Source organism: Pristis pectinata, chromosome 5, assembly GCF_009764475.1.
Source record: "Pristis pectinata isolate sPriPec2 chromosome 5, sPriPec2.1.pri, whole genome shotgun sequence".
NCBI lineage: Eukaryota > Metazoa > Chordata > Chondrichthyes > Rhinopristiformes > Pristidae > Pristis > Pristis pectinata.
Genome location: NC_067409.1, coordinates 3,504,934 through 3,518,467, shown reverse-complemented (window position 1 = coordinate 3,518,467; position 13,534 = coordinate 3,504,934). Strand labels below are relative to the sequence as shown.

Here is a 13,534-nt window from a genome sequence, read left to right as displayed (position 1 = left end):
ATCACCCTACGTCACATATTGCCAAGTCCATCTTGGATCCAGTTTGCCAACTTGCCCTGAATCCCATGGACCATAACCCTTTGGACCAGTCTCCCATGTGGGACCTTGTCCGAGGCCTTACTGAAGTCCATGAAGAATGCACAGCCCTCATCAACACCCTTTGTTACCTCCTGAAAATATTGAATCAGATTGATGAGACAAGATCTCTGATCAGTCCCTTCCTTTCCAGCATTCATCAATCCTGTCACTGAGAATTTTTTCCAATAACCTACTGATGTTAGGTTCACAGGTCTGCAATTGCCAGCCTTTTCCCTGCTGCCCCTCTTGATGAGGGGGAAGCACATTTATTGTTTGCCAGTCATCTGGTACCTCACTTGTATGCATTGTGTGTGGTTATTGAGTGCAGTTCTGGTCACCACACTATAGGAAGGATGGGGTTGCACTGGAGAGAGTGCGGGGGAGATTCACCAGGACGTTGCCTGGATTGGAGGACTTTAGATAAGGGGAAAGATTGAAGAGGCTGGGACTATTTTCCCTGAAGCAAAGACGACCAAAGGTGACCTGATGGAAATGTATAAAAGATTATGAGAAGCATAGGTAGGGTAGATGGTCAAAATCTTTTCCCCCAGGGCAGGGGTATCAAAAACAAAAGCGCACAGGTTTAAGGTGAGAGGTAGGAGTTTTAAAAAGGGGATTGGAGAAGTGTTTTTTTTAAAAGCACAGAGAATGGCTGATATCCAGAATGTGCTGCCACAGGTGATGATATTGTCAGATACAATGACTATGATAAAGAGGCATTTAGAAAGAAACTTAAATAGGCGAGGCATAGAAGGATACGGTCCCAATGAGGGCAAATGGGATTAGTGTAGGTCGGCACAGATGAGGTGCTTCTGTGCTATATGACTCTGTGACTCTTCGATTATGCTTCCATTTGAGGGGAGCTCAAATCTATGGGGCCAGAACTAAAGTATTGGCCACAAATCCAAAAGAGATTCAGGAGAAACACTTCAACCAGAGAGGGGTTTAGGAACGTGGAACTCACCATCACAGGCACTGGGTGCGTGAATAGCAGAGGTTCATTTAAGGAGATGTTAAGTACACAAGAGTGAATTGCATAAAAGGAGATGCAGATAGCTTGAAATGGATGAGAGGAGGCTGGTGCGGGCATCAGTACCAGCAGGGACTAGCTTGACCTTTTTCTATGCTGGAAACCCTATACAGTTCCAACAAACCCAGTGGACATGAAGGGGTACACAAGTACCCAGTGAGCATTGTGGGGATGCAACACTACATACAAGTGCTTAGCAAGTGGTGCAAGGATGCAACACTACATACCGCTGCCGCAAGGTAGACTGGCATCAGCGGGTGACTTGCCAGGAAGAAGTCGTACAGCCTGACAGTATGACGGAACTCGGAGAGAACGTGACCGTACCAGGTGATCAGCCAACTCAGGGCAAAGATGGTGCCAACCTCGGCCCTAAATCAGGAGATACAAGACAGCTTGAGCCAGGTAAAGTGAGAGACGATGTATGCAGAGCCTTTCACACCCTTCGATCCAATGGATCATTTCTGAAGCAGAGGTACCACCAATGTGTGGGTAAAAATTTAAAAACTGCAGATACTGGAAATCTGAAACAAAAACAGAAAATTCTGTAATAGTCAGTCAGCATCTGTGGAGAGAGAAACGGAGTTACTGTTTCATGTCAAAAACCCTGCATCAGAACTGAAGTCACAACCTTCATAGGGTCTTTGAAGCTGCTTCTGGAGTGATAAGAGGGTATTTCAGGATGCAAAGAACCCTAAATCACAATAAAGCTTCATTTCTCTCCAAAGATTCCACCTCCTGAGGACAGAGACCCATGCCAGGGTACAGCTACACATGGGTCTGGCACCCTCCACTACCTAACCAAATGGACCACACTTTGCACCGAAGAACATTCAAAGCCATTTGAATCTTGATAATGGTGTCCACCAGTATTTGTGGCCAAAAAGCTAATTTTTATGGCATTTATACCCTGGGTACGTGTGCCCATGACAATAAACTTGAACTTGAGGCTCACTACAAACAGAGTCCTTTAGATAAACTAATACAGCCAGAAATGAGATGAAAACAAACAGCTGATTGGATTACAATTAGAGTCACAGAGTCATACAGCATGGAAATAGGCCCCTCAGCCCAACTAGTCCATGCCAACCAAGTTTCCTATCTAAGCTAGTCCCATTTTCCCACATTTCATCCATATCCCTCCAAACCTTTCCTATCCATGTACCTGTCCAAATACCTTTTAAATGTTTTTTTTTAAAAATGTACCTGCCTCTAACCACTTCCTCTGGCAGCTCATTCTATATACTGGCCACTTTCTGGGTGAAAAAGTTGCCCCTCAGGTTCCTACTGAATTTTTCCCCTCTCACCTTAAACCTGTGCCCTCTAGTTCTTGATTCCCCAACCCTGGGAAAAAGACTGTGCGCATTCACCCTATCTATGCTCCTCATGATTTATACACCTCTATAAAAAATCACCCCTCATTCTCCTACGCTCCAATGAAAGAAGTCCCAACCTGCTTAACCTCTATCCATAACTCAGTCCCTTGAGTCCTGGCAACATCCTTGTAAACCTCCTCTACAATCATTCTAGCTTAATGGCATCTTTCCCATAGCAGGGCAACCAAAGCTCAACACAATGTTCCAAACGTGGCCTCACCAACATCTTCTACAACTGTAACAGAACATCCCAACTTCTATTCTCAGTGCCCTGACTGATGAAGGCCAATGTGCCAAAAACCTTCTTCACCACCCTGTCTACCTGTGACACCACTTTCAGGGAACCGTGTACTTGTACTCCTAGGTCCCTCTGTTCTGCAACACTCCCCAGGGCCCTACCATTCACCGTGAACAAAATCCAAAAATGTGAAAGTGGTCAACAGAAGATATCCTTCTGAAGAATTGGGGATTAACAGAATGCAGGAGGATCAGGATTTCTTAAATTCTGGTAACCAAACCAATGGTATAATGCTTATCCAGAGTGATTGTCAGTAACAACAAGAGAGAGTGTGAACTCCAAGCAAACAATTGGCAATGGGGATGGGGAAAAGGTTTTAAATACACATATTGCAACTAGTATATATAACCTAAATGACATGATCAACATAGCGACAGCACATTCTAATGCTGTCTGCCATCAGTAAGGAAGGGTGGTATTAAAGAAGGACATAGTCTTCTGCATCCCAATTATTTTGTTTCTTATTTGGTTTTCACAAATTCACCAATTGGGTCTTCAGGCACAGAGACCAACATAGTGCTGCTGTAACTGACCAGAAAGAGACCAGCCATCTCCGTCAAGTACTAAGCTGTCCTTCCTGTCAGCCTCGTGCTGTACTTTACCATATATTTATCCACCAAATCTTCAGGGAGCTGAACTAAGCTTCAGGACTCGATTTATTGCTGAACTGGTCCAGTAGTTGTTGACCAAGTAATCAAGGTTGTTTTAGTCTCTCACTCAGCCTCAGCTGCAAAATCTGCCAAAGTCCCACTCAGTCATCACCTAGCCTTCCTTGAAGTACGGTGACCTCCCCAACCCATCAGGTTTAAAATTCTCACCATGTCAAGGAGTCACAGAGATGTACAGCACAGAACTGAACCCTTTGGCCCACCACGTCCATGCCAACCTTTTTACCCATTAACACTATTGGTATTGGTTTATTATTGTCACTTGTACCGAGGTACAGTGAAAAACTTGTCTTGCATACCCATCGATTGTACAGGTCAATTCATTACACAGTGCAGTTACATTGAGTTATTACAGAGTGCATTGATGTAGTACAGGTAAAAACAATAACAGTACAGAGTAAAGTGTCACAGCTACAGAGAAAGTGCAGTGCAATAAGGTGCAAGGTCACAACAAGGTAGATCGTGAGGTCAGAGTCCATCTCATTGTATAAGGGAACCGTTCAATAGTCTTATCACAGTGGGGTAGAAGCTGTCCTTAAGTCTGGTGGTACGTGCCCTCAGGCTCCTGTATCTTCTACCCGATGGAAGAGGAGAGAAGAGAGAATGTCCTGGGTGGGTGGGGTCTTTGATTATGCTGGCTGCTACACCAAGACAAGAGACTAACTCAATTTGCCCGCACCAGGTCCATATCCTTGCCTATTTAAGTGTCTGTCTGAGTGCCTTTTTAAGGTAGTGACTGTTTCTGATCCCACCACCTCCTCTGGCAGCACATTCCAGATATCAACCACTCTGGATGAAAGCTTGCCCCTCAGATTCTCTTTAAAACTCCTCTCACCTAAAACCAAAGCCCTTATTCATAATCAGGTTTATTATCACTGACATATGTCATGAGAGTTGTTGTTTTGCGGCAGCAGTACAGTGCAAAGACATAAAATTACTATAAATTACAAAAATAAATAGTGCATAAAAAGGAATAATGAGGTAGTGTTCATGGACCGTTCAGAAAAAATCTGGTGGCAAAGTGGAAGACACTGTTCCTGAATCATTGAGTGTGGGTCTTCAGGCTCCTGTACCTCCTCCCCGATGGCAGTGACGAGAAGATAAGATTTCTTTATTAGTCACACGTACATCGAAACACACAGTGAAATGCTCTGGGGGCAGCCCCAAGTGTTGCCATGCTTCCAGCACCAACATAGCATGCCCACAACTTCCTAACCCTTTGGAATGTGGGAGGAACCGGAGCACCTGGAGGAAACCCACGCAGACATGGGAAGAACGTACAAAACTCCTTACAGACAGCAGCAGGAAAATGAACCCGGGGAGCTGGCGCTGTATTAGTGTAACGCTAACCGCTACACTACCATGCCCTTGATGGGGAGGGTCCTTAGTGATGGATGCCACCTTCTTGAGGCACCACCTCTTGAAGATGTCCTCGATGGTGGGGAGAGTTGTAACCATGATGGAGCTGGCTGAGTGTACAACCCTCTGCAGCCTCTTGCGATCCTGCACGTTGGAGCTTCCATACCAGGCGGTGATGCAACCAGTCAGAATGTTCTCCACTGTACATCTGTAGAAATTTGCAAGAGTCTTTGGTGACATACCAAATCTCCTCAAACTCCTAATGAAGTAGAGCACTGGTGTGCCTTCTTCGTGATTGCATCAATATGTTGGGCCCAGGACAGATCCTCTGAGATACTGACGCGCAGGAACTTGAAGCTGCTCACCCTTTCCACTGCTCACCCCTCAACGAGGACTGGTGTGTGTTCTCCTGACTTCCCCTTCCTGAAGTCCACAATTAATTCCTTTGTCATGCTGATATTGAGTGCGAGGTTGTTGTTTCGACACCACTCAATCAGCCAATCTATCTCACTCTTGTATACCTCCTCGCCAACATCTGAGATTCTACCAACAACAGTAGTATCATCAGCAAATTTATAGATGGCGTTTGAGCTGTGCCTAGCCACAGAGTCTCTAGTGTAGAGCAGTGGGCTAAGCACACGTCCTTGAAGTGCACCTGTGTTGATTGTCAGCGAGGAGGAGATATTGTTACTGATCTGCACTGACTGTGGTCTCCCGATAAGGAAGTCGAGGGAGGTACGGAGGCCCAGGTTTTGAAGCTTGCTGATTAATACTGAGGGGATGATATTTTTCATACCCCCTAGCAGGGGAAAAAGATTCCAATGATCTATCCTATCTATGCCCCTCATGATCTTATACACTTCTATCAGGTCATCTCTCAGCCTCCTTCACTCCAGGGAAAACAAGCCCTGCCTATCCAATCTCTCCCCACGTCAGAAGTACTCCAATCCTGGCGGATCATCTTGGATGGTCTGTCACCTGTTGTAGCCTTAAGCAACCTTCCTTATTATCCACAACTCCACCTATTTTCGTGTCATGCACAGACTTACTAATCATACCTCCTACCTTCACATCACAAGCAGCAAAGGTCTCAGTACCGATCCCTACGGGACACAGACTTCATCTGAAACACACCCTCCACCACTGCTGTCCTCTGCCTCCCATCACCACGCCAATTTTGGATTCAATTCTCCAGTTTGCCTTAACCGTCTGGACTCACCTACATTGCGGAATCTTATCAAATACCTAAATAAAACCCATACAGACAACATCTACTGCCCTGTCTTCATCAATCTTCAGTACATCCCCTGCACAAAGCCTTGCTGACAATCCCTGATCAGTCCCTGCCTTTAAAGTAATACATTAATCCTGTCCCTTAAGAATTCTCTCCAGCTATCCTCCTACCACTGAAACAAGGCTCACCAGCCTGCAGTTACCTGGCTAATCCCTGCTGCCCTTCTGAAATAAAAGAATAACATCAGTTGTCCTCCAGTCTTCAGATACCTCACCTGTGGCTAATGAAGATGTAGAAATCTCCATCAGGGGCCCTGCAATCTCCCCCACAGCATTCTGGGATAGATCTCATCTGGTCCTGGGGATTTATCCACCCGTGTGTGTTCCAAGTCGTCTACCACCTCCCTTCGCGAATCTCCATCAAAATTCCTTCATAGCGTCACGACCCCATCCATAACTTCTCACAGGCCCTTTTGCTCCCCCCTTCCTCTGTTCGAGCCACTCTGTTGGCAACTGCAGTCACACCTTCAGCTTCCTTTGCCCCATGCTTGAGTACTGCCTAAACTCCACTCTTACACCTCCCCTCCTACTCCTCCAAGGCTGCCTCTTGGCCAAACTTTGAATACAGGCTGACATTCATCCTACAGCTTGGTGGTATGTTTGTTGCCGCACTTCTGCCTCCGTAGAATATCGTTGTATGCTAAAAGTGTGTCATAAATGGTGCAGTACCCAGCTTTTACACCAGAGGTCAACAGTGAGTTACATGAATAGTGCTTCTCCATCTGCAGGTATTTGATGGAGCAGGTTCAGGATTAATTGGATGAATTCCCTTGATTTCACATCAGTCTCTCACATTTGTACTGACCAATCACCCTGGAGAATGAATACCAGCAGCCTAACAACCACAAAGGGAACTGTAACCCAGTACAATTCTATTCACATCTGAAGATAGCCACAGTATAACGGTAATCAGTGAGAGTCCTAGCCCTGACTTCCCTCTGTACCCACATGTGCCATCTCTCCTACTGGACAAATCAACTCAGTCAGGGACCTTGGCACATAATCCAGGCTGACACTCCACTGCAGTACTGATGGGGAGCTTCACTAATAGAGGAAATACCTTACAGACAAGACATTAAACTAAAATCCCATTGTAGAACATAGAACATTACAGCACAGGAAGAGGTCCTTCACGGTATCAAATTAAACAAACCACTTCTGCCTGCACATGATTAATATCCTTCCATTCCCTGCATGTTCATGTAACCTATCTAAAAGCCTGTTAAACACCACTATCGTATCTACTTCCACCACCGCCCCTAGCAGTACATTCCAGGGACCCAGCACTCTCTGCGTAAAAAAACTTAAAAAACCTTTAACCCCCCCCCCCCCCCCCCACCCACCTTAAAGCTTTGTGCGTTAGCATTTGGCACTTCTATCCTGAAAGATTCTGACTGTCCCCCTATCTGTGCTTCTCATAACTTTGTAAAACCTGTTAGATCTCCCCTCAGCCTCTGACACTCCAGAGAAAATATGTTTGTCCAACCCCTCCTTGTAGCTGCTACTCTCTAATCCAGGCAACAATCTGGTAAACGCCTCCTACATCCTCTCCACACCCTTCCTGTAATGGGGTGACCAGAACTGCACACAATTTTCTCTTTCAATAGATGTAAGATTCTCTGGCAATATTCACAGATCAGAGCAGTTCCCCTCCTTGTTGGGATCTTCTGTAAACCTGCTGCCACATTACAATGGGTTTTCACTGGGTGGAAGGTGCTTTGGCCATGAAAGGTGATAAGCTCTTCCTATTCACTGCCTCAGTAAAGCAGCCAACATGATCGAAGACCCCATTCACCCCAGACATTCTCTTTTCTCCCCCCTGCCCCCCCACCCGCCCCCCCCCCCCCCCATTGGGCAGAAGATACAAAAGCCTGAAAGCATGTACCACCAGGCTCCAGGACAGCTTCTATCCATTATTACAAGACTACTGAATGGTCCTCCAGTATGATAAAATGGACTCTTGACCTCAATCTACCTCATTATGGCCTTGCACTTTATTGTCTGCCTGCACTGTACTTTCTCTGTAACTGTAACACTTTATTCTGCATTCTGTTTTTGTTTTCCCATGTACTTCCTCAATGCACTGTTGTAATGAAATGGCATGCAAAACAAAGTTTTTCACTGTACTTCAGTACATGTGACAATAGTAAAATTTATTCCTGGTCTCCAGAACTTGCTCTTTTAAACCCCAAGAGTAAGAAAGTAGCACAAAAATCTGCCCAGTCTACAAGGAACTGACTCCCACTGGCTGGATCTTGAAAGACTGAGGAGGCTGTGCTTATGATTCAAGCTACATCCAAGAAGCTGGGTTGATCAGAGACCATTTATTACAATGTCTCAGTCCTTACCCAAGTTTCATTTGCAGGATATTTGTGTTGCAGACAATCAAGTGTTCATTTTAAACACACTAACAGGGAGCAGGGAGTTTCTCTCTAGCTATCACAGCTGTCTCCTTGCTGACAGAGAGAAAAGTCTACAGCACTTGACCTGATTAAGGATCCAAATGGAGATTCTGGAGTGGATAACCCAGCTGTTCGCTAAGCGTATTCAGTCAGGAGGAGTTAAAAGATACGAAAGGAAGTATGGGTCACCACAGTGAATGCAATTAAAACCTTACCTCTTCATGAAGACATGGAGATCTGGCTTCACCTGCTCCAGAATTGGCATTAGGTAATTTAAGATATGTTTAGTGCTGTCCATTGTGGGATCCATAAAATCCCTGCAAAGCACAAGGAAGAGAGTGGAGGGGTTACCTTTCAACCTCACTTGACATCATGGAGGGTACAGTACCCTTCAACAAGCCTGTCACTGTGCCCTTCACCGGTGATTGGCATCACACCAAGCAAATTCCACACATCCACCACCATCTTTCCTCGGGACCAACTTCTTCTGCTCCTGGGTTCTCACCTCTCTGCTTCTTAGAGGAATAAATAAATCCTTCTGTTCTCTCTGATAACCCATTAATCAAGCATTAGCTGCCGTAGTGTTACTTGACTATTCCACTACTGGAGACACCACACGCCAGCCAATCCTCATCTGACTCACTTTACCCTTCTGTTCCTGATTGAGATAACAATTGCCTGCTGGTTTCAGCACAAAACAGGGCTCAAGTGTCAAGCTTTTCTGGCTTGTACACCTTGTGCTCCAGTGTTGAGGATGTGGAAACTGGCCACAGATGGCTGAGATGGACAGCCATACATGTATTTACAGGGAGGCTAGGCAGGGACACAAGGGAAAAGGCACTGAGGTTTTACTTGAGGTATGAGGAGCCCATGTGAAGAACAAGCCCCAGCACTACCTTATTGAGCCACATTATCCTTCTCTGTGCTAATAATTCAATGTACTTACTGCATGTCCAGTGGAGAAGCTCCACAAGTCACTGCAGAATCTTCATCGCCACCACAATATCAGCAAGTGATGGGAACCTAGGCAAATTTAATTGCGGCGCTTAAAAGGAGTTGCATAAATACTTGAAAGAGAAAGATGACCATCCACAGGATGCATTGCGGCAACTCACCAAGGCTCCTTAAACAGCACCTTCCAAACCCACCAGCTCTACCAGCTAGAGGGACAAGGGCAGCAAAAGGATAGGAACACCACCCCCTGGAAGATCCCCTGCAAGCCACACACCATCCTGACTTGGAATATATCGCAGTTCCTTCACCGTCGCTGGGTCAAAATCCTGGAACTCCCTCCCTAACAGTATTATTGGCATGCAGATAGGGTAGATAGTGACAAACTTCCTTTCCTGAGCAGAGGTCCCCTAACCAAAGGTCATAGGTTCAAGGCAAGGGGTAGGGTATTCAGAGAAGATTTGAGGAAGAATTTTTTTCACCCACATGCTGGTTGGAATCTAGAATGCACTGCCTAAGGGGTGGAGAAGACAGATACCCTCACAGCGCTCAAGGAGTACCTAGATAAGCACTTGAATCACCAAGGCATAGAAGGCTATGGACCGAGTTCCAGAAAAAGTAATTTTCTTGAGTTTAGAAAATAAAAGGTGATCTCATTGAAAGTTATCAGATTCTGACTTGGGACATTAGGTACTATCTGCACAAAAATGTATAGTTTTTTTTTTGCTTAAACCTTAGACTACAGGTCCTCCCCAGACTTATGTACAGCCCATACATGCAAATGAGCATCTGGGAGACCGGCAGGATGGATTCACTGGTGGCTGCAGGCATCTTCTGCAGTGTGGGAACTCAGTTCACGGCAGTATCTGAATGGTTGAGCGAGACACCCTGCTTTAACTACACATTGGTCCATGTTTTTATTGACATATTGCTGGGCAGCCAGATTTCCAGCTTGCAAATTGTTTGGGTTACGAACAGCTCTCAGGAATGGAACCCTGTCCTAACTTGGAGAGGACCTGCATACCTATTATGTCTACATTTAGTAGTAGTGAGATAGTTTCTCTCACTAGTCAAGATCAGAGTTTAATGTTGCTTCCCAAAGCATGGGTAATACAGCAGAGTACCATGCTGCCCAATTGCCTAAGTTACTCTTTTTTTACCCCCCAAATCCATGGTCAGGGCACTGCTCATTACATCTTCATCTTCTTAAGCAGTCTCTCAGATCAAGGATGAATTGCTTCCCCTCCTGTTCTGTGTGTTTTAATGTGAGTGTTAGAGCCAGTGTGGAAATCACAGCTTCTTCCAAAGCTGGGGCAGGAGGTGGCCAATGGGAAGGGCTGTCCCAGGTGGGTGGTTTGTGAGGTGCTTATTGCAGGGCTTCTGTGTGCTCCCAATGCACAAGGTTCTCAATCCCATCCCAAATGCTCTTCTTCCACTTCGAGTGGTCATGGGGCAGATTCACAGTAGGATGTTATGAAAGCCTCTTCAATGAGGCTTTCATAACATCCTTGAATTTTCCGTGTTCACCTGGTAACCCTCTTTCTGTGACAGAATAGTGTGTGCATCTAGAGCTTAGTGTTAGGCAGATGAACAGCATAGCCTGTCTAATGCAGCTGATTGAATACAACACAGAAACTAGTTAAATGACATAAAACAGTCAGGATGTTGGTCCTTTACAGGTTGGCAAGCTTAACTTGGGGTGTACCAAATGTATTCCTCCAGATGGAAATGTTCTTACAATACAAGGATAGGTAAGAGACCAAGTAGGAGGACACAGCAGAGGAATAAAGATAGGTTATGTGAATGAGCAAAATTATTGCTATATACGTACAATTTGGGAAATGTGAGGAAGAACAGAAAAGACCTTTTCCCCCAGATGGAGAGAGGGAGAGTATAAAATGGTAAAAACATAGAACAGTACAGCACAGGAACAAACCCTTCAGCCCACAATGTCTGCGCCAACCATGATGCACATTAAACTAATCTCTTCTGCCTGCACATGATGCACATCCCTCCACTCCCTGACATATTCATGTGCCTGTCTAAAAGCTTCTAAAGCACCACTATCATATCTGCTTCCACCACCCCTGGCAGCGTGTCGCAGACACCAACCACTGTAAAAAAAAAAATTGCCCCACACATCTCCTTTAAACTTTCCCCCTCTCACCTTAAATGCACGTCCTCTAGATTTTGACATTTCTACCCTGAGAAAAAAGATTCTGGTTGACTACTCTATCTATAATTTTATAAACTTCTATCAGGTCTCCGCTCAGCCTCCAACACTCCAGAGAAAAATGTTAAAGTGCAAAAGGATCTGGGTGACCTTGTACATGACGTATAGAATTCCAGAAAGTAATTAGGCATATGTTAAAGTAGGGAAGTCTTGGTCTCCATATTTAGGGAGGGATTATATTAGCATTGGAGGTTCAGGAGGTTGATTTGTGGGATGAAGGCATTGTCTTATGAAGAATGGTTGAGGGAAGTTGGGCCTGTATTCATTTGAGTTTAGCAGAATGGAAGGCGATCTTTATATACAAGATTCTGACGGAGTTTGACAAGGCAAATGATAAGAGGATGTTTCCCTGGAGTGGGAATCTAGAACCCAGGGACACGGTACCCAAATAAGGAGTCACCCATTTAAAATGAAAATGAGGAAGACTATTTTTTCCAGAAGGAATCTTTGGAATTCTCTTGCCCAGAGAGCCGTGGAAGCTGAATCATTGAGTATACTCAAAGCTGAGACAAGATTTTGGACTTTAGGGGAAAATTAAGGTAAGAAAGTGAAATCGAGGCCAAGATCAGATCAATTACTGAGTGAAAAGCAGGCTCAAATGGCCAAGGGCAGCCCACTCCAGATGCTGTTTCTTATGTATTCCACCCCAGGTCAATCAAAAGTCCAAGTGCCACAACCCTTGGATCCAGAAGATAAATTGCTCCCAGTTCATGTTTGCAAAGTTATTGTCAAGTCCCTGTGGAATTCCACACATCCCTCAATATCTGTGCACAAGGACAGAACAATCCCACAAGTAGATAGACCATTCCCAGCAAGTCTCTGGGGCCCACATCAGTGATTGCGTTGGCGTAGATGAGACGTTGGTTATTGGCTCTTCACCTGAGATGATGGGAAGACAGTATCTCCATGAGTGCGATGGCCATCCTTTCACCAACCACCAGAAGGAAGGTAACGACAATATCGTGGTAGCCTTGGTAATAGTGAAGCTGCTTGTTCCTTTGCAAGACGTACAAGATGACATTAATCAGTTGCTCTTGTAGGACGGCTCGTTGATCAGCTCGCATCCCTGACAGTAACAAAAATTTAATAAATGAAAACGCATTCGCCATTTATATATCCTGTTTCAATCAGTTCTAAACAGAAGCACCAGGGTATATGAAGGAAAAAAAAAAGCAGCATTCTCCGTTCAGGCCGCCATAAGTTAGCAAATGCAATTGCATTGATTCAATGCACTGGCAGGCACGGTAGTGTAAGCGGTTAGCATAATGCTATTACAGCGCCAGTAACCCGGGTTCAATTCTGGCTGCTGTCGTAAGGAGTTTGTACGTTCTCCCCGTGTCTGCGTGGGTTTCTTCCGGGTGCTCCGGTTTCCTCCCGCATTCCAAAGATGTACGTGTTAGGAAGTTGTGGGCATACTACGTTGGCGCCGGAAGCGTGGCGACACTTGCGGGCTGCCCCCAGAACACTACACAAAAGATGCATTTCACTGTGTGTTTCAATGTACATGTTAAGAAATCTTAACTTATCAAATACACACAAGGGCAAGAGTTTGGTAACTAATATTCAAAGCCTCTTGAAACCAGAGAATGAAACCATTCCAATGAGCCAAACACCCTCCATGTACTTCACTAAACAGAATTCCAATGGGTCAAGCACCTTCCTACCAGATGGAATTCCAATGTCATAAATCTCCAGTAGTATCACTTCTGTTCTTGAGAGATCAAAGCTTGGTCATTTCAAATTCCAGCCTGTCTGGGCTTCTAGGCTGAAACAACATGATTGAACATTACCTGCCTACTGAATTCAATTGATCACCCACAATGGGGCTTCAGAAACATTCCTTGGATCA

At 45.1% G+C, this 13,534-nt stretch overlaps 1 protein-coding gene across 2 annotated transcripts in view; it reads right to left on the bottom strand.

The window, feature by feature from the left end:
* The window catches only part of zgc:63863 (uncharacterized protein LOC393372 homolog), a 57,586-nt gene that overhangs the window by 23,232 nt on the left and 20,820 nt on the right, over window positions 1-13,534 (bottom strand). For both annotated transcript variants that reach the window (XM_052016390.1, XM_052016391.1), the window contains 3 exons: window positions 12,565-12,751; window positions 8,717-8,818; window positions 1,336-1,477 (listed from right to left, as the gene is read on the bottom strand). In XM_052016390.1, the coding sequence (XP_051872350.1) occupies window positions 1,336-1,477; window positions 8,717-8,818; window positions 12,565-12,751 (431 nt within the window). The remainder of the gene's footprint in view (window positions 1-1,335; window positions 1,478-8,716; window positions 8,819-12,564; window positions 12,752-13,534) is intronic.